Source organism: Stegostoma tigrinum, chromosome 9 (assembly GCF_030684315.1).
Source record: "Stegostoma tigrinum isolate sSteTig4 chromosome 9, sSteTig4.hap1, whole genome shotgun sequence".
Taxonomy (NCBI): Eukaryota; Metazoa; Chordata; class Chondrichthyes; order Orectolobiformes; family Stegostomatidae; genus Stegostoma; species Stegostoma tigrinum.
This window is the reverse complement of record NC_081362.1, coordinates 1,806,599-1,831,040: the sequence shown is the minus strand read 5'-3', so window position 1 is coordinate 1,831,040 and position 24,442 is coordinate 1,806,599. Positions and strand designations below refer to the sequence as shown.

The 24,442-nt window shown below is 39.0% G+C and overlaps 1 protein-coding gene across 3 annotated transcripts in view; it reads left to right on the top strand.

The window, feature by feature from the left end:
- LOC125455089 (E3 ubiquitin-protein ligase pellino homolog 1) overlaps nucleotides 1-24,159 on the top strand; it is a 37,880-nt gene extending 13,721 nt beyond the window's left edge. For 2 of the 3 annotated variants that reach the window (XM_048536636.2, XM_048536637.2), the window contains exons 2-7: nucleotides 10,234-10,400; nucleotides 16,207-16,336; nucleotides 18,496-18,597; nucleotides 20,939-21,136; nucleotides 21,232-21,420; nucleotides 21,773-24,159. In XM_048536636.2, the coding sequence (XP_048392593.1) occupies nucleotides 10,324-10,400; nucleotides 16,207-16,336; nucleotides 18,496-18,597; nucleotides 20,939-21,136; nucleotides 21,232-21,420; nucleotides 21,773-22,336 (1,260 nt within the window). In that variant the 5' untranslated portion in view covers nucleotides 10,234-10,323 and the 3' untranslated portion in view covers nucleotides 22,337-24,159. The remainder of the gene's footprint in view (nucleotides 1-10,233; nucleotides 10,401-16,206; nucleotides 16,337-18,495; nucleotides 18,598-20,938; nucleotides 21,137-21,231; nucleotides 21,421-21,772) is intronic. The other variant, XM_048536638.2, reaches the window with a different exon arrangement.
- Nucleotides 24,160-24,442: the final 283 nt, after the last annotated feature.

Here is a 24,442-nt window from a genome sequence, read left to right as displayed (position 1 = left end):
GGCCATTTATAGGAGACAAAGGAAGAGGGAAGGATGTAAAATAGGAGAAGGGGAGAAGGTGCCATGTAGATGTTGTGCCTTTTATTCATGAATGTTGTCACTTTTATTTCCTTGCCCTCCAGATTTAACATCATTTTGATGTCTGTGGGAACCCGTGAGAACTCTATATGTTAGAGGTGTGAAATTAGGTTTGAACTAGATGCTTGCAATGAATTTGCATCTAACCAAGATTTCTACATTAATAATTGCAGTGCAAATTACTTTCTTATTGACTGTATGAAAGAAGAGATGCTTCAATTTGTAAAATATGTTGGTAGATGTAATATTCCAACAATTGATTCTGTTTTTGGCAATTTTCAGATTAATAGCACTGATTTAAATTTGAATAAACCCAAGCTACAAGTTTGCTCAATTAAAAATCTATTGAGATAACAATTCATGCTAGGTTAAAACAGCTGTTTTGTGAGCAAGAACTGCAACAAGATAATTACACCAGGAATGCACACATCAGACACAGGCCAACTCTTGTACTTGCCATACCTTGTCTAAACTGAAACTCAAAGGGATACTAATGAGCTTTGTTTCCAATTGTTTACCATCTCTTCTTTTCTCTACCCTGTGACTCATTAGCACCAAATGCAATGCTGATTGTTTTTTCTCATTAAGATTTCTGCTACTTTTCACGTTTTGATCATGGCTGTCACTAAAGCCTTAATCGTTTAAGCAGTATTCTGTTGTGGCTGAAGCAGATGACTTGCAACAGTTAAAGATGTTTGTAGGTTAAGACATAAGGTTTTCCAATCTTTTTTCTATATTTTCTTAAAGTTGTGTATACGAATGGTACCTATCAAATATTAAATGTATTATTAAAGAGATGCTGAGCTTTGCCAATATTTTCTATACATTGATTAATTTGGCAGCCTTCAATTGAAGCCTACCTGATGACAAATGGACTGTGCTCATGCGTACAAGTGTGTGAGCGTATGCATGTGTGCTGAACCTTAATGATGGGAGAATGTGGACTCTTTCGTGACAATGAAAAGTTTGTTTTGAAATGTTTTCAAAGTTCCAAGCACAATGTACAGTCTTAAGACCTTGCCTCCTGAAGTTGATCACATTCCCTGTCTTTTGTGTGCTACTGAGTTACACTGTTGCTATCACATTAAAGTCAACTTAAAACCAGTTTGCATGAACATTTTAAAGCAGCACAGTGCAGTAGGTGATTTATTTTTATCCTAGAATTAGATCACGAGTAATGAAAAACAGATGTACAACAATGTAATATTTTCTCATTGTTCTGTTTTAGAAATTCATGTGAAATTTTGTGTATGGGTTATGATTGTTTCCTGCTTGTCAAATTTTTCATTGTGTTGGTGGTTTCTTTGTAACCATGCAGTTGTATATGTGCAAGTCGTATGCTTTTGAGTAAGCTCAGACATAAACCTGTTGCATAGATGTGATTTGCCTTTTGCTGTTGAATTTTATAATGTATGTACCACCTAATGATCTGGTTTGATGCTAATATATACTGTGTAGCACAATGTTAATGCAGCCTGTTGTACTATTGTTGTTCACTTTAAGTAATATTCAGAAATATTCATGTCCATCTTTGTCTGTAAAATAGTTCACGTTTTTGAAAGGAATATTTGTGCTGTTCACTCACTGGAATTATTTGGAGTGAGATTAGCTATACTAGCGTTTGCTAGTGATAAAGTAGTTGTGAATTCGGTCTTCCCCTCAGAAGGAAAATTTAAAATGCGCATTCTAGGTTAGTTACTGCAAACTGATTTGGAAATGCACATTGTGTGTAGATTGTGAATGCTACCACTAAATCTGCATTGTAGACATTTAAACACAATTTATAAACCCTTCCCAGTTCACTTAACAAATGACAAGAAAGATTTTAAATTTATCCTTTTTCTTCCCTCACTCCTATCACAAGTATTGATCTGTTGCTGAACAATCTTTTGCTGCTTCCCAGTGTCATATCTGAGTGCCCAATCTTCATATCATTGTAGGCTTTGAGTGTTAGCAATGTCCACATCTACACATGCCCAATAGATTGGGAGCAGAAATTGTTTTCTCTTTTTTTAATTCTACTATTGCCCACCTCCCTCTTCACTGTAAGTTGAATGTTGAGTTCAGCCGCAGTGCTTCTGCTGCAGCTTGGACTAAGAACAATTAATTCAGCATAAGCTTCAAGATTTCCACTTTTGGTTGAGGTGTATGGTGTAGTCCATGTGAAACTATGCATCAAGAGCATTCCCATTCCAGCCCAGGGTTACCCTGTATAACCAGGGTGGTGTGGTTTTTAATTTTATATATAGGATTAAACAGATGAGCACACTGGGCTGTAATCTCTACACAAAGCAAAGCACACACTTTCTTTGAATCATTTGTCTTTTGCTTTTGCACTTAGTGTTAGCTTATTCATACTTTGATCTACGAGGGAGGACGTTCACTTCTGAATGCTGCACGTTAGAGGTACTGAAGATGTTTAATACTGTGCCAAATATCTGACATTTAGGTATCCTGTTCAGTTCTCCTATTATCAGTTGAATACTTTTTTGATAGGCTGCTGTGAATTGGCTTAAATCTGTTGGAAGGGTTTCCGTTATTGTTTGAAATAACCAACAGTTGCTGTCTTCACCTGGCCATATTCTGACACACTGTATAGAGTCCTGACAGGTATTTCATGAAATCAAAGCTGAATTCAAAGTACTCCTCCTGAGATTTTTTGTAATCTGATGACTTAAAACAGATTTATTTAAATTTCAAGTAGCTTTTCAATAATAACATTACAGGTACACAACAATCTGTATTTTCGTGCAGTCAACTTAACTCTCTTCTTTCTATTTGTAGTGCTGCTTAGACTTCTTTTGTGAATAAGTAGTCTTTTAGCTTTTCCTTTTTGACAGGTGTTTGGGCAAACACATCTCTCTTTCTGGGCATTTTAAAGAAGGTGTCTCCACATAATTCATGGTCTGTACATTATTTTAATGGATGCAGGCTTATGCTCCAATTAACCTGCATTGTCAATCTAGCATCTAGGCACATAATTGTAGGTCATTATAATCCATAGCCACCACACAAATACACAATATAATTTAAACCAGCTGTTTCAGGACCTCAGACTTGTAGCTATCTTCCTTATTTCTTTGTGGATCATGCTATTGGCATACCATGTTCCCTTCCCCACACACTAATCTGATGTCAACCAGGTGTGTACCAGACACCATATTTTGCTAACAGCTCTGTTGGGATCCTCCTTTATAAGGCAAGCGATTTGGAGTAAAAACAGAAAATCTTGGAATTTTTTTTCTTCTCACTGTCCATAGTTGCTGCAAAACCTGGCTTTTACCAGCACTTCCTATTGTTATTTCAGACCTCCAGTATCTTGCCTTTTATTTTAATGGATTTTAAAGATCATATTCTATTTTAAAGTAGATAGGTACATCAACTGGTTTTGATTTTTTTCTTTGATCCCTTAAAGAGATTAGTTTAAGAGGTAAAGCAGTGAAAAGGCAAAAGGGTGTGGGGAGAAAGCGGGAACAGGATATTGAGTTAGATGATCTGATGGGAAGACAGAGCAGGCTTGAGGGGCTGAATAGACTACCCTTGCTCCTATTTTTTTTAGATTTCTACAATCCAGGAACTCAGAAATTTAGCGTATGTTGCACTAAAATACAACTTTGCCTTTGCTAAACCAGTCTTCCAGCTGGCCCCATCCTCGAACACACATTCTTCATTTGCGTGGCTGTGAACATTGTAATGTCTGAAGAGGTTCAATGGTTATGAGCTGCTTGTTTCATTCTGTCTTTGAAGCCATCTATATGGATTGATTGAATTTCTGCTGCTTCTAATTTGCATCTTTCTATGTACACTTGGTCATTCTTACTAATTCCACTCACAGTTGTTGTTCCTTTATGGCCTTCTTAATAAAAGATGTCTTCTGAATTGTGGCCCATTGAGATCACTATTATCAGCAAGAAGGCATTCTTGATGTGGGTGTTTATTAAGTAACAGTTACATTTAACTTTGGATGAAGTTACTTTTAAGCTTAGTGGTTGATAATGGATCATTCTTCTCTTCCCCAGCTGTTTTAGCAAAGGGCCAATTTCATTTTACTTATCCTTTGTGCATATGTTCCTGGTGCCTTGCTGTTGTGTATGGTGTCCTGTCTTTTTAAAGTATGTCAGACAGTTAGAACAAGTTCTCCCTTCACAGCTGTTATTTGACTGGCATTTATGATACTTTAAAAGAAAACTAAATTAATTTGAGGCATTTTAAACTACTAAAGTGAAAGTTCAAACTTTGTACTTGGTTGTTGAGCTTCTAGTTTGAGGCCTGATCTTAAACTTTAAACTCTTGACATTTGAAAAGGAGTATTGCAGTTCCTAGAGTAATTGAACTGTTGGAAAACTTTGGATTTACTTACCTATTTTGTGGCATCTTAAGCCTACTTCTGGCTCAATCAGCTTGACTTTTAATGTATCCTTGGCTGCTGTTTTGAATATTCGATTTACTGAAACATAGAACATAGAACAGTACAGCACAGAACAGGCCCTTCAGCCCACAATGTTGTACCGACCATTGATCCTCATGTATGCACCCTCAAATTTCTGTGACCATATGCATGTCCAGCAGTCTCTCAAATGTCCCCAGTGACCTTGCTTCCACAACTGCTGCTGGCAACGCATTCCATGCTCTCACAACTCTCTGTGTAAAGAACCCGCCTCTGACATCCCCTCTATACTTTCCTCCAACCAGCTTAAAACTGTGACCCCTCGTGCTAGCCATTTCTGCCCTGGGAAATAGTTTCTGGCTATCAACTCTATCTATGCCTCTCATTATCTTGTATACCTCAATTAGGTCCCCTCTCCTCCTCCTTTTCTCCAATGAAAAGAGACCGAGCTCAGTCAATATAGTTTTTGATCCAGAATCCCACTGGCTTGTTCTATGCTTCCCACTGATACTTTAAGGTTTTAACTAAAAACCCTTGAATAACAATCTGAAGAATTGGTATCCAATTTATTAGCTTTTTAATTTGTTGTTTCACTATTTAGTATGATGGATTTGTAAGCGTAAGGACAACATTTCAAATTTGACTTCTCTCAAACTTGGTGAACCTGCACAAGGAGCTGGTGAAATTTAATGAGACAGCTACCTTCATTTGCGAAGTTAGTGAGCTTGAAGCTCTGTTTGTGATATTCAGGTCTTTTGATGCTTTAAACATATTGTCAGCATTTATTTAAAAGAAACACTTGCAAGCTGAATTCTAAGTGGAATAGAATGTGATTTGCACTCAGTAGCAGAGTTGAATTGTGCAAGTCTCGAGCTCTGATAAGTCAAAAAGGGAGCTGGCTCAGGTAAACTGAGAAGAAAATTGTTCAACAGGACTGTGTATTAATTATTTTCTAATTGTGTGATTATTTGGGTACAGACTGGACAATCTCACTGGAATTTAAAATTCAGCACAAATTGTTGATCATTGGCCGAAGTTGAGAAATTAAAGTGTGGTCCAGGAGTGACCTAAGACAAGTGGTATAAGTCATTATTGAATTGAACACTGGAGAGAAACAAACAAAAATAGACTGGTAATTCACAGGTTGAGAAGATTTACAAGGATGTTGCCAGAATTGGAGGCTTTGAGTTATGGGGAAAAGCTGAATTTTCACTATAGCATTGGAGGCTGCAGAATGACCTTAGAGGTTTATAAAATCATGAGGGGCGTGAATAGGGTAAATAGACAAAGTCTTTTTCCCAGTAGTGGGAGAGTTCAAAACTACAGGAGCTGGAGGAGCACAGCAGGCCAGGCAGTATCAGAGGAGCAGAAAAGCTGACATTTTGCGTTGGGATCCTTTCCCATTTCTGAAGAACGGTCCCGACCTGAAACGTCAGTTTTCCTGCTCCTCTGCTGCCTGGCCTGCAGTGTTCCTCCAGCTCCACTCTGTGCCACCTCTGACTCCAGCATCGACAGTTCTTACTATATCAAAACTAGAGGGCATAGGTTTAAGATGAGAGGGGAAAGATTTAAGAAAGACCTGAGGGGTATCTTTTTCAAGCAGAAAGTGTGGTACGTGTATGGAACGAGCTGCCAGAGGAAGTGGTGGAGGCAGGTACAATTACAGCATTTAAAAAGCATCAAGATAGGTACATGAATAGGAAGAGTTTAGAGGGACACGGGCCAAATGCTGGCAAAAGAGACTAGGTCAGATTGGGATTTCTGATCAGCATGGATGAGTTTGGACTGAAGAATCTGTTTCAATTCTGTATGACTTTCTATGACTACATATGTATATGCAGAAGACTGGCAAGTAATCTAAACGGGAATGGTAAAAGAATAATTCGAGGGTAGAACCAATTGGAAATGTTTAATTAATATTTTGCCTTGGTTTTCAAAGTTCAGATGAATAATAATGGATCTCTAAAAGGGTACAAAAGGAGAAAGTGAGGGATTGAGATAAAATAATAACATAGACATGGCAAAATTGGTAAAACAAAGTGAAATAGCACCTGACCGTCACTGCTTGTATAAGTAGGAGTGGTGGCTGAATAGTAATGCAACCAGTGAAGCTTGCATTTATATAGCTTCTGTTGTGTTGTCAAGACCTCACAAAGCATTTCACAGCAAATGAATTCCTATTGAAGTGCATCCTTTGTAAACTGTCATGCACAGCAATTAAACATGCAGTATATTCTTTGAGATTGACATAAATGAGCTGGTAATTTGATGGCTGTAATGGTTGAGAAATGAATGTTGTTCAGTAAATGGCCTTCAAATAAAGGGGTTTGTTTAAATCCACATGATCAGACAGGTTTAACATCAATTAAAAGATGCTGCAACGTGGCACTTACCAAGAGCAAATATAGATTATATACCCGAAACTCTGCATTGTGGTGTGACCCAGCTCTTTGCTACTCAAAGACAAGAATATTATCGAGTCAAGTTGACTATTAGAAGATCAGCAGAAGGCTGACTAGAGGGGTTAAATTTCATTTTATATAATATGGGTGGTTATGAGGTCTAATGTCCTATCAGTAATAGTGGTAGAAACAGAATCCATAATACCTTTAAAAAATGGAAATGTGTTGAAAATTTAAGTGAATGATAGGGCAAATTGCTTAGCTCTTGGTGGATAGGTTTTTCTGACTGATAAATTGTAATATGACACTTTCTGGCCAAACAAATGGCTAAAATAAAGACCCTGCAGTGTATATTTAATAAGAACAGAGGAGCAGAAAGGCTGACATTTCGGGCCTAGACCACCTTCAGAAATGGGGCAGGGGAAGGAGGTTCTGAAGTAAATAGGGAGAGGGGGAGGCAGATAGAAGATGGATAGAGGAGAAGATAGGTGGAGAGCAGACAGACAGGTCAAAGAGGCGGGGATGGAGCCAGTAAAGGTGAGTGTAGGTGGGGAGGTAGGGAGGACGGACAGGTCAAGGGGGTGGAATGAGGTTAGTAGGTCGGAGATGGGGTGGGGCTTGAGTTGGGAGGAGGGGATAGATGGGAGGAAGGACAGGTTAGGGAGGTGGGAATGAGCTGGGCTGGTTTTGGGATGCGGTAGGTGGAGAGGAGATATTGAAGCTTGTGAAGTCCACATTGATACCATTGGGCTGCAGGGTTCCTAAAGCGGAATATGAATTGCTGTTCCTGCAACCTTCAGATGGCATCATTGTGGCACTGCAGGAGGTACAGGATGGACATATCATCTGAGGAATGGGAGGGGAAGTTGAAATGTTTTGCAACTGGGAGGTGCAGTTGTTTAGTGAGAACAGAGTGTAGGTGTTCTGTAAAGCGGCCCACAAGCCTCTGCTTGGTTTCCCTGCTGTAGAGGCAGCTACGGTGAGAACAGCAGATGTAGTATACCACGTTAGCAGGTGAACATCTGAATGTGGAAAGTCATCTTGAGGCCTGGGATGGGAGTGAGGGAGGAGGTATGGGGGCAAGTGTAGCACTTCCTGCGGTTGCAGGGAAAAGTGCAGGGTGTGCTGGGGCTAGAGGGGCGTGTGGAGTGGACAAGGGAGCCACGGAGAGAGTGGTCACTCTGGAAAGCAGATAAGGTGGGGAGAGAAAAATGTCTTTGGGGTCAGATTGCAGATGGTGAAAGTGTCGGAGGATGATGCATTGGATCCAGAGGTTGGTGGGGTGGTATGTGAGGACAAGGGGGATTCTGTTTTGGTTGTTATTGCAGGGAGGGGTTGTGAGGGATGAGTTGCGGGAAATATAGGTGACACGGTTGAGGGTGTTCTCGACCACTGAGGGTGGGATGTTGTGGTCTTCGAAGAATGAGGGCATCTGAGATGTACGGGAGTGGAATGCCTCATCCTGGGAGCAGATGCAGCAGAAGCGAAGGAATTGGCAATAGGGGATGGCATTTTTGCAGGAAAGTGGGTGAGAGGAGGTGTATTCTTGGTAGCTGTGGGAGTCCGTGGGCTTGAAATGGCTACCGGTTGCTAGGTGGTTGCCAGAGATGGAAACGGAAGTGTCCAGGAAGGGGAGAACGGTATCAGAGATGGTCCAGGTGAACTTGAGGTCGGGGTGGAAGGTGTGGGTGAAATGGATGAACTGTTCGAGCTCCTCATGGGAGCACGAGACAACGCCGATACAGTCATCAATGTAACGGAGGAAGAGGTGGGGTTCAGGACCAGTGTAGGTACAGAAGAGGGTTTGTTCCACGTAACCTACAAAGAGGCAGGCATAGCTTGAACCCATGGGATGAATATGGAGAACTTAGTTTGCATTGTGTTGGTGCAGGTTACTGTAATTGGTGAGCAGTTGAAGCAAGTTGAGGTGACTAAATTTAAAATATTTTACGTATTAGTTGTATTAGTGCCTTTCTATGTCAAGTTTGTTGCCTTTTTGATGCCAGTATGTCTAATGGCAATTTTGCTGCTGCGTATAAACCTTGTACTATGTTAGGTATGGACTTGTTTTCTATTCAGTGGCACTTACTAAATTTCAGTGTAGTTTTCCAACCTGGAAGCTGAAACTCCATGTTAACTCTAACTTGTTATAAATTGGATGTGGAGCAAGGCAGTATTGTCTGTTAAAGCTCCCAGGCTCTTGTGGTAATTGATGATCTCTTGGGATTAGAAAAAAAAAGTTCAGTCTCTGAAACTGAAAAATTATGGCATCGTTAATGTGGAAATATGAAAACTATTTCAACAGTTCCTAGACTGCATACATGTGTTCTAAATTTAATCGGTACCAAATTCTGGATTAGTGAGAAAGAGGTTTATTGAAAATAGGTTGGTAGAAAATTTTAGGTAACATTTTTAACAGGACCAATATGAAATTTTTTTAGATTGTACAATTTTATAAAGCAATAAAAGATATCATGGTGAGAGCAGAGGAAGAATGAAAGAGAGGTTTTGAAAAAAAAACCTCTGGCAAAAGAATGGGTGCCAGTTTTGAACATTTTAAGTGTTTTGCTAACTGCATATTTAACTGGAGAGCACAAGTGCACTCCCTTAATTTTCTCCTGCATGTTTTGTATTTGGAGATATGCTGGGAGTACACTAACATAAATGGAATTTATGTCTGAGAAAGTTTACTATAAATGTGTGGGCATTTTCATGATCTAATTGTTACGATGTTCATGTAAAAATGTACTGTTTACTGCTCTGGGGTTTTTTTTTGGCTTACTGAATGCATACTATAAGGAAGCTGCACTTCAGAATTACAATTTATCATCCTTCCTGTAACAATGTGTTCCTCAATTTTCAAGACGAGGCAAATAGTGAATAATGGATGATGTCTATGTAGGCAAGATGAAATTTAAATAGGTTGCTTAGTCATATGCATGTTATAATAGCACTAGAAAAGCAATCTGAAATAAAAGTGAATCCAGCTCTGTATTATCCACTTAACTGCTGAGTTAAAAGTTAAATTTATATTCTATAATTTTTAATCTAAGAGAAATGATTGAAGGCAAAGAGGTCAGATGTTTCTCATTTTCCCTTTGCTGTTGTTAAAGGCATGTACAATTCAATAGGGAACCGCCTTACTACTGCATGAACATTTCTACTAATTGATTTCGTTGTGAATTTGCCCAGCATTTTAAGGGGTCCTATATGTTCATACCAGTGATTTTATTATCATTGACTCATCATTCTGCACCCTATGTATCTGTGAATGTTTGTTTGTTGAAACCTTTGTTACATGATATAAATTTTTTTTATAAAACTCTCCATCTGAATTGTAGTAAATTCTGTTTTATTTATTTACAGAAGCTTTGAAAACAAATAATGAAAAATCAGTGTCAAGATTCCAAACTCTGAAGGAAAGTCCAAAGTGTGCTCAACTACCTCGCCCAGCTCATGTTTTCTCCTGATCAAGAAAATCTTTCTTCATCTACCAAAGCACCCATTAAATATGGAGAAATCATTGTGTTAGGGTAAGCGTTTGCAAGTCTCTCTAATGAAGAGATAAAAGGAATTATTGATTATTAAACGTTTTGTCCCAAAACACACTTTTGGTATACATTTAAACAACCTCTTATTAATAAAATACTCCTTTAGTAGTCGTCCTTTAAAATTGCCCAAGCTTTTCATCTCTTAGTAGCCACGACATCTGCTCCTTTGACCTGTCAGCTTTTTTATTAAAATTGAATGTCTATAATGCATAGAGTACTTTTAAGTATTACAAATGGAAGTTGTTGGTTGAGATGATTTGATCTCATTTTGGCTTTGGAGAAACTCCATATGTTTACAGGTTATTCTTTTTCTAAAGTTGCATTCCTCTTTTACTGGTAATTTCAATCTGGATAGATTTCCCAAAGTTCTGAAATATTCTTGTTGTCATACAGCTTAGAAGTAGGCCTCTGGCCTACCATGTTTATGCCAACCAACAAACCAACTACACTCATCCCATTGACCTGCACTTGGTCCCATACCCTGAGGCTGAAGGGGGGAATCTGATTGTGGTATACAAAATCGAGATGTATAGACAGAGAAGATCCTTTTCCATTGTAGATGTGTTTAAGCTCAGACGGGACGTGTTTAAGTTGAGGAGCAAGTGGTTTAGATTGGGATCATTTTGGATCTCTTTGCCAGTGAGAAATTACTGCCAAATTCTGCAATTTCCTTGCTATTAAATCTAAAGAGAAGCAGCATATTTTAAAAAAAAATCTGTGAAGCTACTTTGTTTATGAAGTTACCAAAAGGATAGTCTAATTGAAATTATCACATTGAAGCCCTTTAAAAGGTTTCCCTTTAAAGGTAATGCAGGTGCTTGTGCTTGTCCTTCTCTTTGTCTCTGTCCTGGGGTTAAATCATTAAACTTGGTACAAGTGATGAAGAGAGTAAGATTAATAGGTGGTAATTCTTTGGTAGCCTTCCATTATATGAGGTCTTTGGTTTTATACCTAGGATGTTATCCAATGAATGTGTCTATTTGTTGGTTTAACGAGTTTATGTTGATGGAATTAGTCCACTTCAGGATCTCGAATTGTTGACCTTGTCCTGCTAAGAGATGCTGATGATATAGCTGATACCTTCACTGTCTCAAATGCACCGTCAATATCTCTTAGCAGGACAAGGGCAACAACTCGAGATCCTGAAGTGTACAAACTCCGGCAACATAAACTTGCTGTTAAACCAATGCAGTGAATGTGAAAGCTATTCAGTCTTGTCTTTTGCCTATTGCCAGCTGTCAGCACTGTAGAAGAGTGGACTGAGCATGCTAATTTGCTGGACTTCTGTCTTCTCAGTCGGATTGTTATTGTTGTTCCACAACTTGGACATCTTCCACACTGCAAAAATTGTCCTGTTTTGATTTTTAGCATCAAGTGACATTGTTAGTGATTTTGGAGCAGACATGTGTGAAGTTCTCAGTAATCTTCAACACCACAGTACCAATGCTGATAGAAGCACCCTGGATCCTGATGTTGGTGGGTCAAACCATACTCTTTCTAGGACAGGGACAGTTGGTACATTTGCTCTTCTGTATCAAATGTTCATACTGCTCATCATTGCCGAGCAGATCTTTGACAACAAGACACACCTTTGATTTGGATCTCGGATGAGCATGGCTGAACAGCTTTCTTTCAGTTTTGGTTACAAGTGGGCACCATCTACAAATGACCTAAGATCTGTCACAGCAACAAAGAGGAGAATATGTCAGAGTTTCAATGCCAGAACACAACCCCGTTGGACTTTACTATGAATATCAAAAGTCCGGATCTTGCCTTATCCTAGGTTGACCTTCCCCATATGTTGCCATGGAAAAAGGAGGGCATATTGAGCAGCATCAGTACGCAGCCAATTCTCTTACTTTTTATGTTGATCATATCTGCTTCCATAATGAATGCCTTGGTGAGAAGGATGTTGACTTTATTTGGGGTCTGTATGCTACTCCTACCAATGTCATTTTTCCCTTGTTGTTTTCTACCTCCACCATCCAAATTGACTTTACAACATGTGAGCTGAGGTTGCCTGTCTTACCTGTCCTCATTTCAACTCTTGACAGTTCTACCCCACTATCAGTTTCTGTACTCCCCTTTCTCTGAAAGGTCAAATATCCCTGCACTTTAAGTTTCCAGTTTTGATGTCTTGGTAACAATATTTCCATAATGATTGAGATTATATACATTTTCCTTGATTTGTGCTATCAGTTTGTCTACCTTATACGAATGCTTTCTGCATTAAGATATAAAGCCTTGAAATTTGAAGAAGGGTCACTGGACCCAAAACATTAACTCTGATTTCTCTCCACAGATGCTGCCAGACCTGCTGTGTTTTTTCAGCAATTTCTGTTTTTGTTTCAAACCTGAAGCATCCTCAGTTCTTTCTTCGTTTGCCTTTGTTTGTTCTGTTTTAGAATTCCCTTACACTTTTTAATAGTTCCTTGGTACAATATGGCACAATTTTTTGCTGGAGATGATTATAATGTCTCATGTTTATCCACATGATATTTCAGATTTGGCACTGGTTTGTTGATCTCTTCAAAATTATGCACGATTTGATCAGAGTAATTTTGTTTAATAACAGACTAAATAGGATAAGGTTTCACTTCTGACAGCTGGGATGATGCTGTGCCTCTTACTCTCATTTTAGCTTGCTCTTCTTCCTCTTCCTCCTTTCCTTTGCTCGTCTTCAATTTTGGCAATCATAAGCTTGAAGAAGTAGGTTTTAAGGAGGCCCTGAAATGGAAAGAGGTGCAAAGCATTTTGCAAGTTAGCGCTTTACCCTCTTCCATTTCTCCTTCATAACTATTTTGTTTTCGTGGTTGCCATCTCTTACTGTTCCTTATAGAACATAGAACATAGAACATAGAACATAGAACAGTACAGCACAGAACAGGCCCTTCAGCCCACAATGTTGTGCCGACCATTGATCCTCATGTATGCACCCTCAAATTTCTGTGACCATATACATGTCCAGCAGTCTCTTAAATGACCCCAATGACCTTGCTTCCACAACTGCTGCTGGCAACGCATTCCATGCTCTCACAACTCTCTGCGTAAAGAAACTGCCTCTGACATCCCCTCTATACTTTCCACCAACCAGCTTAAAACTATGACCCCTCGTGCTAGCCATTTCTGCCCTGGGAAATAGCCTCTGGCTATCAACTCTATCTATGCCTCTCATTATCTTGTATACATCAATTAGGTCCCCTCTCCTCCTCCTTTTCTCCAATGAAAAGAGACCGAGCTCAGTCAACCTCTCTTCATAAGATAAGCCCTCCAGTCCAGGCAGCATCCTGGTAAACCTCCTCTGAACCCTCTCCAAAGCATCCACATCTTTCCTATAATAGGGCGCCCAGAACTGGACGCAGTATTCCAAGTGCGGTCTAACCAAAGTTTTATAGAGCTGCAACAAGATCTCACGACTCTTAAACTCAATCCCCATGTTAATGAAAGCCAAAACACCATATGCTTTCTTAACAACCCTGTCCACTTGGGTGGCCATTTTAAGGGATCTATGTATCTGCACACCAAGATCCCTCTGTTCCGCCACGCTGCCAAGAATCCTATCCTTAATCCTGTACTCAGCTTTCAAATTCGACCTTCCAAAATGCATCACCTCGCATTTATCCAGGTTGAACTCCATCTGCCACCTCTCAGCCCATCTTTGCATCCTGTCAATGTAGTATCCTGATAACAGAGCACAGCAGGGCAGAGCTTTCCTGTGGTTTGAAACATTGTTGTAACTAATGACTGGTGAAGATCCCTTGCTATGGTAGCACTTGTAGCTTGAGTGTGATTTGTAGATAATCAATGTCTTGGTTTCACTCTTGTCTGGAAAATGGTGACATAGAACATAGAACAGTACAGCACAGAACAGGCCCTTCAGCCCACGATGTTGTGCCGACCATTGATCCTCATGTATGCATCCTCAAATTTCTGTGACCATATGCATGTCCAGCAGTCTCTTAAATGATCCCAATGACCTTGCTTCCACAACTGCTGCTGGCAACGCATTCCATGCTCTCACAACTCTCTGCGTAAAGAACCTGCCTCTGACATCCCCTCTATACTTTCCACCAACCAGCTTAAAACTATGACCCCTCGTGCTAGCCATTTCTGCCCTGGGAAATAGTCTCTGGCTATCAACTCTATCTCTGCCTCTCATTATCTTGTATACCTCAATTAGGTCCCCTCTCCTCCTCCTTTTCTCCAATGAAAAGAGACCGAGCTCAGTCAACCTCTCTTCATAAGATAAGCCCTCCAGTCCAGGCAGCATCCTGGTAAACCTCCTCTGAACCCTCTCCAAAGCATCCACATCTTTCCTATAATAGGGCGATCGGAAAGAGTACCGAAGCAATTTACAAGAATGGTTCCAGGGATGAGAAACTTCAGTCATGAGGACAGACTGGAGAAGTTGTGACTATGCTCCTTGAAGAGAAGACAGAGGGGAGATTTGATACAGCTTCAAATCAGAAGTGGGTTGGATAAAGTAGATAAGGAGAAGCTGCTCCTATTATAAAAAGGAAAAAGAATGAGAAAGTGATGTTCAAATACAGCAAGGGTGATGCAAGAAAAAGAACATTTTCACACAGTCAGCAGTTGAGAGTATAGGACGTCATGCTTGGAAATAAGTTGGAAGCAGATTCGATTGAGGAATTCAAGATGGTACCAGATGAATTTTTGGATTGGAGCGTGCAGGGCGTGGGAAACGTGCAAGTTTGGAAGTGGTCACAGAACTTGTGCAGGTACAATGGCCAAGTGGTCTCCTTATGCACTATCAATTCTGGCATTCTGTGAAAATATTCAGATGCACACGCAACCCCACTCTCACTCCACAGATGCTCTTACCTGCCTCAATCGTCTAAAATAGTGAAGTGCTCCTAATTGATCACACAACCTAATTAAACATTATGAAACATTAACAACAAATCAAGACTGCGCCAAAAAGCTGGAACTGAATCTGGATTTCCTCAAAAGCCTAAGTTCAGGCAAACTCATGGTCCACTAGTCCAGAAAATAAGGCCAATGGTTGAGAAATCAGTGTATTAACTTAAATAGTACTAACAAAAATCTACAGTTTCAACATGTAACTAAAAAGTATAATAGTTTTTCCAACTTGTCTCTTTCCATTTTCCTTGTGCTTTTTGGGAATGTGAACTTGTCACTCAGTGGATTCCCATTTATGTTTATTGATTTGAGAGACGTGGGGTAGTTCTCCTATGAAATGAAGACTTGATACAGGCAACTTCACTTCTTGCCACCTATTAACATTGATGTTTGATCAATAACTAACTGAGTCACTTCTGTATTTTTGCAGTGCCATTACTTTTATTTATATAATTAAGATTGTAGTTTATAGAATAAGTTAAATGCCTGATGTTCGTATGTGGCTCATGCAGATGTTAGGATGGAGATGATGAGTTCTATTACTTGGGACACGTTGGGGATGTGGATTGATTTTGACTTCTGACCATTGTTCCACCTTGTTCCAGATGTAACATGCCTTGAAAGTATTTTGAGTTAAATAATTTGGCCAGTCATGATAAAAGATGCACTTTTCAGTTGGGCCCATGCAATATATTGCTGATATTACCTGGAATGGTTTAAATGTGAACCAAAAAGTCATGTATGTGAAAGTTTGGTACTTGTAGAGTTAATATATCTAATGAAACTTGCTGTGAAAACAGGAGAGAGTTTAATTATTTACAGTAACCAGAGTTTGGGGTTTAGCTTGAATTGTAAATATTTAATTGCAGTATTTTCAAGTGTAAGATTTCTCCTTCTGTCTTGTAAGGTACAATGGATCGCTCCCAAATGGAGACCGAGGACGAAGAAAAAGCAGATTTGCTTTATTTAAAAGACCAAAGCCAAATGGTGTGAAACCAAGTACAGTGCATGTTACCTGTACTCCCCAAGCAGAGAAGGTACTTCTTCAAACAAAGTTTCTAGTGATTAATACACTGGAACATTGTTTATCCTGAACCTTTTTAGGCTGCATGCACTACAAAGGCATAGTGAGCTAGAATAAAACCACTCACTCTTAGTGGGTCTTATTTCTTTGTATTGTATTTGGTTTTTGCTTTAGGGAGGAAAAAACTGGGGATGCAGGAGATTCACTGGACAGATGTTTCCAACTTGTAGTAAAGAAATCAGTGGCCTTAGAACACAAGATGAAACTTTATGCCACTGTTTAAGTTATTAATGCATTATGGAAAGAATAATTTCTGCACAACTGGAGTCTTATTTCATATTAATTCCAATGCTGTATTTGAAGAACTCGTGCACCATTTTCAATGGTAGAAATTTGATAACAATTTTCGGACCTAGAACCAAGTCTGTCTTGTGCACACACTTTCTATTGGAGTTAAAAAAAAAAACACTAGGGCCAGTAAAAAGAGATTGAGGTCAAAAATAATAAATTTAATGTAGAAAGATCCAAATGTCACAAAGTTCATGTCTAGAAATTGAGTGGATTGTGGAGCTATTGTTTGGAGTCAGCTCTCCCTGGGTGGATATCTCTGAGAAACCTTGTTTCCCAATACGCACATTAGGTAAGAAAATGTGTTGTAAGCTTGACTTTTTTTTTGTTTGTTTTTAAATTTGATTTGAATGCAAGTTTATAGGGTAACATCTGTCACTTGTAACAGGTCAGTGATCAGAGAAATTCTTTTCAAGTTTAATTAATGATGCTGACTTGAAAACCTAAAGATATGTATGGCCCTCACTCTGATGCCACATAAATTAAATGTGGGTGGATTTCATAAGAGAAGAGTGATGTGCTTTTTATAGATACTGCTGAAATCTTAAAGCTTTTCCTACATCAGTTTGTTTTGCGGGCATGGGGTGTGGAGGAGAGTGGTTGAAATGGTGCTATAAATTAACTTTCACCCCTTTTCCTATGAGACTAGCGATAGAAGAGATGCCCCATTGGTTCAGGAAGTACATGTTAAAATCTTTTGTGCAAATTCATATTACGGATCTGTAACATTCCTGGTTTGTGCCTAGATTATGGAGTTCAAAGATCAGGCTTCATTATTCTTTTATTTATTCATTTGTGGGACGTGGGTGTCTCTGGCTGGCCAGCATTTATTACCCATCCCTATTTGCCTTAGAGGAGGTGGTGAGATGATTTTTGAACTGCTGCAATCCACCAGCTGTGGGTTGACCCGTGATGCCCTTAGGGTGGGAATTCTAGGATTTTGACCCAGTGTCACTGAAGGAATGGCAATATGTTTCCAAGTCAGGATGGTGAGTGGCTTGGGAAGGGAAGTTGCAGGCAGTGGTGTTCCCATGTATCTGCTGCGCTTGTCCTTCTAGATGGAAGTGGCTGAGCATTTGGAAGGTGCTATCTAAGGATGTGTGGTGAATCTTGGGCTGCAGAGGAGAAATAGTCCAGTTACCCTCTCTCAACTGTATGAGAGGATGTCAGAGGGTCAAATTCAAGATTGGCTGTGATGCCCTCCCATGATTAAATTGTTAATTAATAAGCAGATGCACTTAAAGCACTTATTTTCTCAGTGTTAGCATTCTATGTGCCATAGCAATGCCTGAAGCCTATGCTTGGGCAAGGAAGGAGTTGCTCACGATGCATCTCAGTTGTGTTGAAAACTCTGGCTCTTCATTGAAAGGTACAGGACTTTCACACCATTAAAATAATTGGGAGCAAATGGAATCCAATCATCAGGGCACCAACGTGTCTGTGCTTCCAGTTTCTCCACACAGTCCCCCAAATGAGATGAAAACCATTGTTAACATTTTAGAGTTTATGAACGAAATGAGCACAATTACTAAGAAAGAGATTGATGGTTAATGTATTGTTTGGCAGTTGCTGATGGACTGAAGGTAGTGGCTGGTAAAATTGCAGTCCTGTTTCCATTTCTCCAGTGAACCTAGTGGATGTGCGTTTGTTGTAAATCTGTGGGATAGGATCATCCCAGTCTAACTGGAATGGTTAGGTATTGTGAAAGCTTAAAAATCTGAGGTATCTTTAAAGGTTGCATGAAAATGGTTATATTTGCTGGGAATGTCTTCCTTGAATCATTTTCCTTTTGTTTAATGTACTCTTTCTTTAATTTTTTAATAGGCGATAAATAACAAGGACCAACACAGTATTTCATATACACTGTCACGTGCTCAGACAGTGGTGGTAGAATATACACATGACAACAATACAGATATGTTCCAGGTAACTTGTGTTCTGTTTTATTAAGCATTAATGTTCTTATACAAGTGAAACAGTACAGTTATTTGAATGTGACTTTGGCCTACTTAAAATCCCATAAGTGGTTATCTTTAATGTATTTTCATTTGAATCAACTAGGCTGCAATACTTTTAATGTTTTAAAAATAGGATCTTAAAAGGCAGTACATAATTTAGATTCAAGGTAATGCATCTTCATGGCACAGAATGAGCTGATCTCTGGCATTTATAAGGATACCAGATGTAATAAGTAGCTCATCATATTGTAGTAATGGTGGTATTTTCTCTGCCGTGCGTCCAGGTGATGAGAATGAAAGTATTGATTACCGAGAAGTTTTAAGTTGTTTGTGAAATGAGCTCGTCTGATTGTAAAAGACCTACTTTTGATCAAAGACATTGAATGTTGTGAAGACGAGTGTATCTTGTTGAACTTGCTGTTCAACCATTTTTTTCACTTTTATGTGAATTTATCTTGCAATAAATTTGATTTGATTTATATTTTGGTCTGAAATGTACAGTCAGTCAGCGTTTGCTTTCAGTGCTATAGGGAGGTAAAGAGGATAATGTATTACAACTTAACTACAAAGTGTGCCAATAATCATGCTCCACTTTTCCACAAACAATCCTGAAATGACTCCCTCTCTGCTGGTATGGGCACTTAAACTTTTAATGCTGCAGCCCAACCAATCAGAGGTTGGTCATCAAACTGAATTTCCTAAATTCAAAGGATTGCATCTAGAATTCTACTCCTACTGCATCAAAAAGCAACATTGTATTTCACAGCTTAAAAATATGCAGCACTTGATCTTGCAAAACTGTCCTGGTATTTCAGCTATATAGCAGTCCAACTTCTATGGTGTTTTATAAAATGGCTATCTTAATTATTAATTCTGTTGTTCAGTCAGTTATTTATTTGATGAATGGTGTAAAATTTTCAGCTCACTGACAATTTACTGCCCTGTTCCTGTGAGTGTAGGGGGATTTGAATTGTTGTGTGCACCGTTGCATTATGCCAGTGAGGTTTGGTCGAGTTTGATGTTGATAAAAGGTAAATGGGAATGTACCACACTCTCTCATGTGGCTACGTTTATAAGTAATTGTAGTTGAAGTATATAGCATTGGGCTTTTTAAAAAGCAAATTCAATGAAAGATTCCATGTAAGTTGTAACGCGAGAACGTTAAAAAGCTGGATTACGAAGCAACTAATAGGTTCATGTGTTGCAAAACAATGACTTGATCACAAAGTTTCATGTACAAAGAGCTTTCGTTCACCAGAAAAATTCCAAATAGGTTCAAACGTTACATTCAGAAGACTGGTTATCGGCCTTTGAGATGTAACTTTAAATGGGTCTTCAATTAAAAGTAGTTCACATTTATTGTGCAGACAGTAAATCATGCTTGTTGCATCTGGTGATGAGCATGCTCATCAACAATAAGATTCTTCTGACTTCTGTGTGTTTAAATACTTTCTAGTGAAACATTGGTTGAGTGGTGCTCCATTTCAACCATGCAAAACCCAGTGTTCTGGATTGTTTGTCAAACACGCAATTCCATCATGGCCTGGGTCCTGGATCTTGGTTCCAAATCCTTCTTGAGTATAGTCTTGACATAGTTTTGTTTTGGAATAGACTATGGCAGTGACCTTGCAGTGCCAAATATCGTATCAAAATTATCATGAGGAACTTCTAAGCTTACCAAACTATTGCTTCCTAAATTCAAACTTGTTCTTTGAGGTGGCTGATCCCAGTTGGACTTTCTGAATAGGTTCTTCATTTTGACGGGAAATCTGGGAACGGCAGTTCAGATTCAATTCAGATTGGTGTTGCACTTCCGTGGTGCAAGTGGGTTGGAGCCCGCGCTCTGTTTCGGTTGTTTATTCTGCTTTGGAAGAATAACCATTTTAATCACAAAGTAGAAAATGAGAATAATTTGAAAACGTATGGATGGAACCTTCGGCAGGATACTCTGCACACAATGTAACCTGTCATTTTTGTTTTCACAAGTTATGTCTTGCTGTATATTTTTGCTTAAGTTTTTGTTCTGTTTAATGTTTTTTAAAAAAGAAAATCAATCTATCTTCAGTATGACCTTGTGCTTTACCTTAGTTTTGTATGTACCTCCCCAAATCTCAAGTATCATTCCTCCACTCAAGCATGTAAGGGACACTGATGACTTAACTAAGTTTGAACCGCACTACTCGGAATAAACTAGTGGCTTCCATCAGTTCAATACTTAATGCTAACAAGTTTGTGAAATAATAACAAGGACTGGTGATGGAGGTAATTGTATTTCACAAAATGTTTTGTCTCTTGTTGACTTTTATTAGATTGGCCGTTCAACCGAGAGCCCAATTGATTTTGTGGTGACGGATACTGTGCCGGGAAGTCAGAGTAATGCCGATACTCAGTCTGCTCAGAGCACCATATCCCGATTTGCCTGTCGTATTATATGTGAAAGGAATCTTCCCTACACTGCCAGGATATATGCAGCTGGTTTTGACTCATTTAAGAATATTTTCCTCGGAGTAAGTCAAATGCGAAGTAAGCTGTTGACTTTATTGTATTTGGTTTGAAGTGCTTTTGCCCACTGGAGGCTCGTTTTTGTTTTCTCCTCTTTCAGGAGAAGGCTGCCAAATGGAAAACTTCTGATGGTCAGATGGATGGTTTAACCACAAATGGTGTCCTTGTTATGCATCCAAGACTTGGTTTTACAGAAGATTCCAAGCCAGGAGTCTGGAGAGAAATATCGGTCTGTGGCAATGTTTTCACCCTGAGAGAAACTAGGTCGGCGCAACAGCGAGGGAGAATGGTTAGTTACCCAGAAAAAGCATATAAAAAGATATTGAGACAATAAGGAGGATATCTTGCATTGTGATGCTTTTTAACATTGAATCTTTGACTTAATTAAGGATAAAGTAGTAGCATTTTAAACTTGAATAATTCACAAGCAGGTTCTGCCTCTTATTTGCCAGCATACAACTGGCTGGGGAACCGCGATTTCTTAATACGGAATGTTTTCATTAGCCTGGATGCATTCTAACTTTAACATTAGCTGTTTGCTGTTTTGAGTTTACAAACAGTATCTTTGTCTGAATGTGAGATGACAAATTACTTCTTCACACAATACATGTTTCCGATTCACTTTTATTTTTATTTCCTAGGTTGAGAATGAAACCAATGTCCTGCAGGATGGTTCTTTAATTGATCTGTGTGGAGCAACTCTACTTTGGCGCACTGCAGAGGGACTCTCTCACACTCCGACTGTTAAACATCTGGAAGCCCTTCGTCAGGAGATCAACGCAGCCAGGCCACAGTGTCCGGTTGGGTTTAATACACTGGCCTTCCCCAGTATGAAAAGGAAAGATGTAGATGAGAAACAACCGTGGGTGTATCTTAACTGTGGACATGTACATGGCTTTCATAACTGGGGAAACAAGGATGAGAGAGATGGAAAAGAGAGGGAGTGCCCGATGTGCCGATCACTAGGCCCATATGTTCCACTGTGGTTGGGGAGCGAGGCTGGATTTTACGTTGATGCAGGACCTCCAACTCATGCGTTCAGCCCTTGTGGACATGTTTGCTCAGAAAAGACTACCACTTACTGGTCCCAAATCCCTCTTCCTCATGGCACCCACACTTTCCATGCAGCTTGTCCTTTCTGCTCCACACAACTCAGTGGGGAACAAGGATATGTTAGACTTATTTTCCAGGGACCTCTTGACTAAGGACACCACTTTATTAAATGCAGGGGAAAACCGATCGTAGAAAGACATTTGATATCATTGAGAATTATAAGCTAGTTTTCTATACTGAATTCCATGGGTTTTGGATTTTGTCTGTTCTGGAACATAACCTGACTTGTGTAGTCCTTCTTGAGGAAAGAAACCTCGTTGTTTTCATTGATGTTGTCTTCAGAACTGCTTTTGATATGTCTGCATTTCTTAAACACAAGTATTTTGAAATACAGAAACTTATTGCCCAAATATTTAAAATAAACAAACCTCTGTTAATGTTGGTCCTCTTCACTACAGTACCAATTACAAAATTTGAAGACTGTGCTGTTTTAATAAAATGTGGACTCATTTTTAGCTGATTCAACCTAATTTGTAATGGGCTGAATAAATCTAATGCAACTTGTTGAGAGTCTATTAGTCATAAAAGCTGCAGTATGATCCAGTAAAATATACCTTGTTTCAACAACATTTTTGTAAAGAATTTAAGAATCCTGAAATTTAGGAACAAAAGGTTTGATTTATTACTTTGTGCTATCATTATCAGATACTGCGATGCACTTGTAGTATCTGTAAGAGGAGCCAGTGATCTTTCTATCTTGGGCAGAATAATTACCTATAGCTTCCAAAGGAAAGTCAGCATTTAATTACAGGTAACATTAACAGATCTTTTGATCTGTTGATTACAGTTGAGACCCAAGGTAGATGCAGCTTCACAAAGCCTCGTGTTTTATTCAGTAGCAGCAGGCTGGGGGTAAGAATTCATATGAATTGGGCACACCACATATTTTGCAGCTATTTACTACAAAGTAATAACGTGCCACTGTAATGTAATAGCATAAAAGCTAACTGTGCAACTGTCTGCATTTAACATCCCAATGATGGCCAGTGCATGCCATTGTGCCAAAATAATTTGACATGCTCTCAGTGATAAAGGTGCACCACCTTGAATAACATTAATTGTTTACACAATCTCACCTGCTAAACAACTTCTCAGCTGTAACTGAGTATGCGTGAAGTTGGCTTATTTTACTGTATTGCAGCTTTCAAGTTCTGTAGGGTCTTTTGTACTAAATTATTGCCTGATATGTTTGTAGCTTTAGGTGTTTGTAGGGGATGCTTAGCATATGTGGAATGCTAACTTATAAAGTCTTGATTTTGTGGAGTCATATTATCTTGGGATTTGCAAAACTGCTCTCTGATTCTGGTCAACTAACTTGTACCCTGAGTATTGATTAACTTTGTCCATTTAACTTGGTATTATTGCTACCCTTTAACTTAGTTTGCTGTATAGAATAAACCTCATTACAAAGCAAATTTTAGAAGAAAACAATTGCAGCATATTGGTGTTAACAAAATCCTTTTGTTACCGTAGATGAGTCAAACAGTCTCTCAAATTTGAGCTGATTTACTTGACTAGTTTTTAAAAAATTTTGTGTTCTCTACCTGTTTCTGACTCCCTTATTTATTTTCTCACCCTCTCAATTTACACCCACTGCAGAAAATGGAACAAATATGTAAATGTGGCCACTATGTGACCCGTTACTTGTAATACAACATTTCCTAGCTCTGATTAATACTGACAGTACATTAATCTGTCTCAGGGTTTAAGATGTGGATTCAGTACTCATTCATGAATTCTGTTTGAGCAGAAATTTGGTAAGTGATTCTATGTTGCACAAATATATGGATTTAAAAAAATTTCTCAATTGCAGTCATGTTTATTTGTTGCTGTTGGCATATTCAACTTTAACAGTCCTATTAAGGAAATAAATCTGGTTTTTGGAAGCTTCTGCTTCTTTGACAAAGTTCAACAAGATGGTGTTCTCTTATTACAATTGGGCCAGTCTGCCAAGGGTATTAATAATGTGGCATCCATCAACATGTAAGGCCAAAATGCACTGCGTAATTCACTCTTCTTTTAATGTAGCATTCGTTAAACAGTAGAAGTTGCATGTTACTAAGAAATGGGGGTGCTAATCTATAGAACTAGCTGCACTTGAAACTAAACTTGTGACATGTGACATCAAGTGCTCAACATTTGATGTGATCATAACCAGTTAGAGGCAGGGATTAGCCCTTAATAATCAAGGGTTTTAG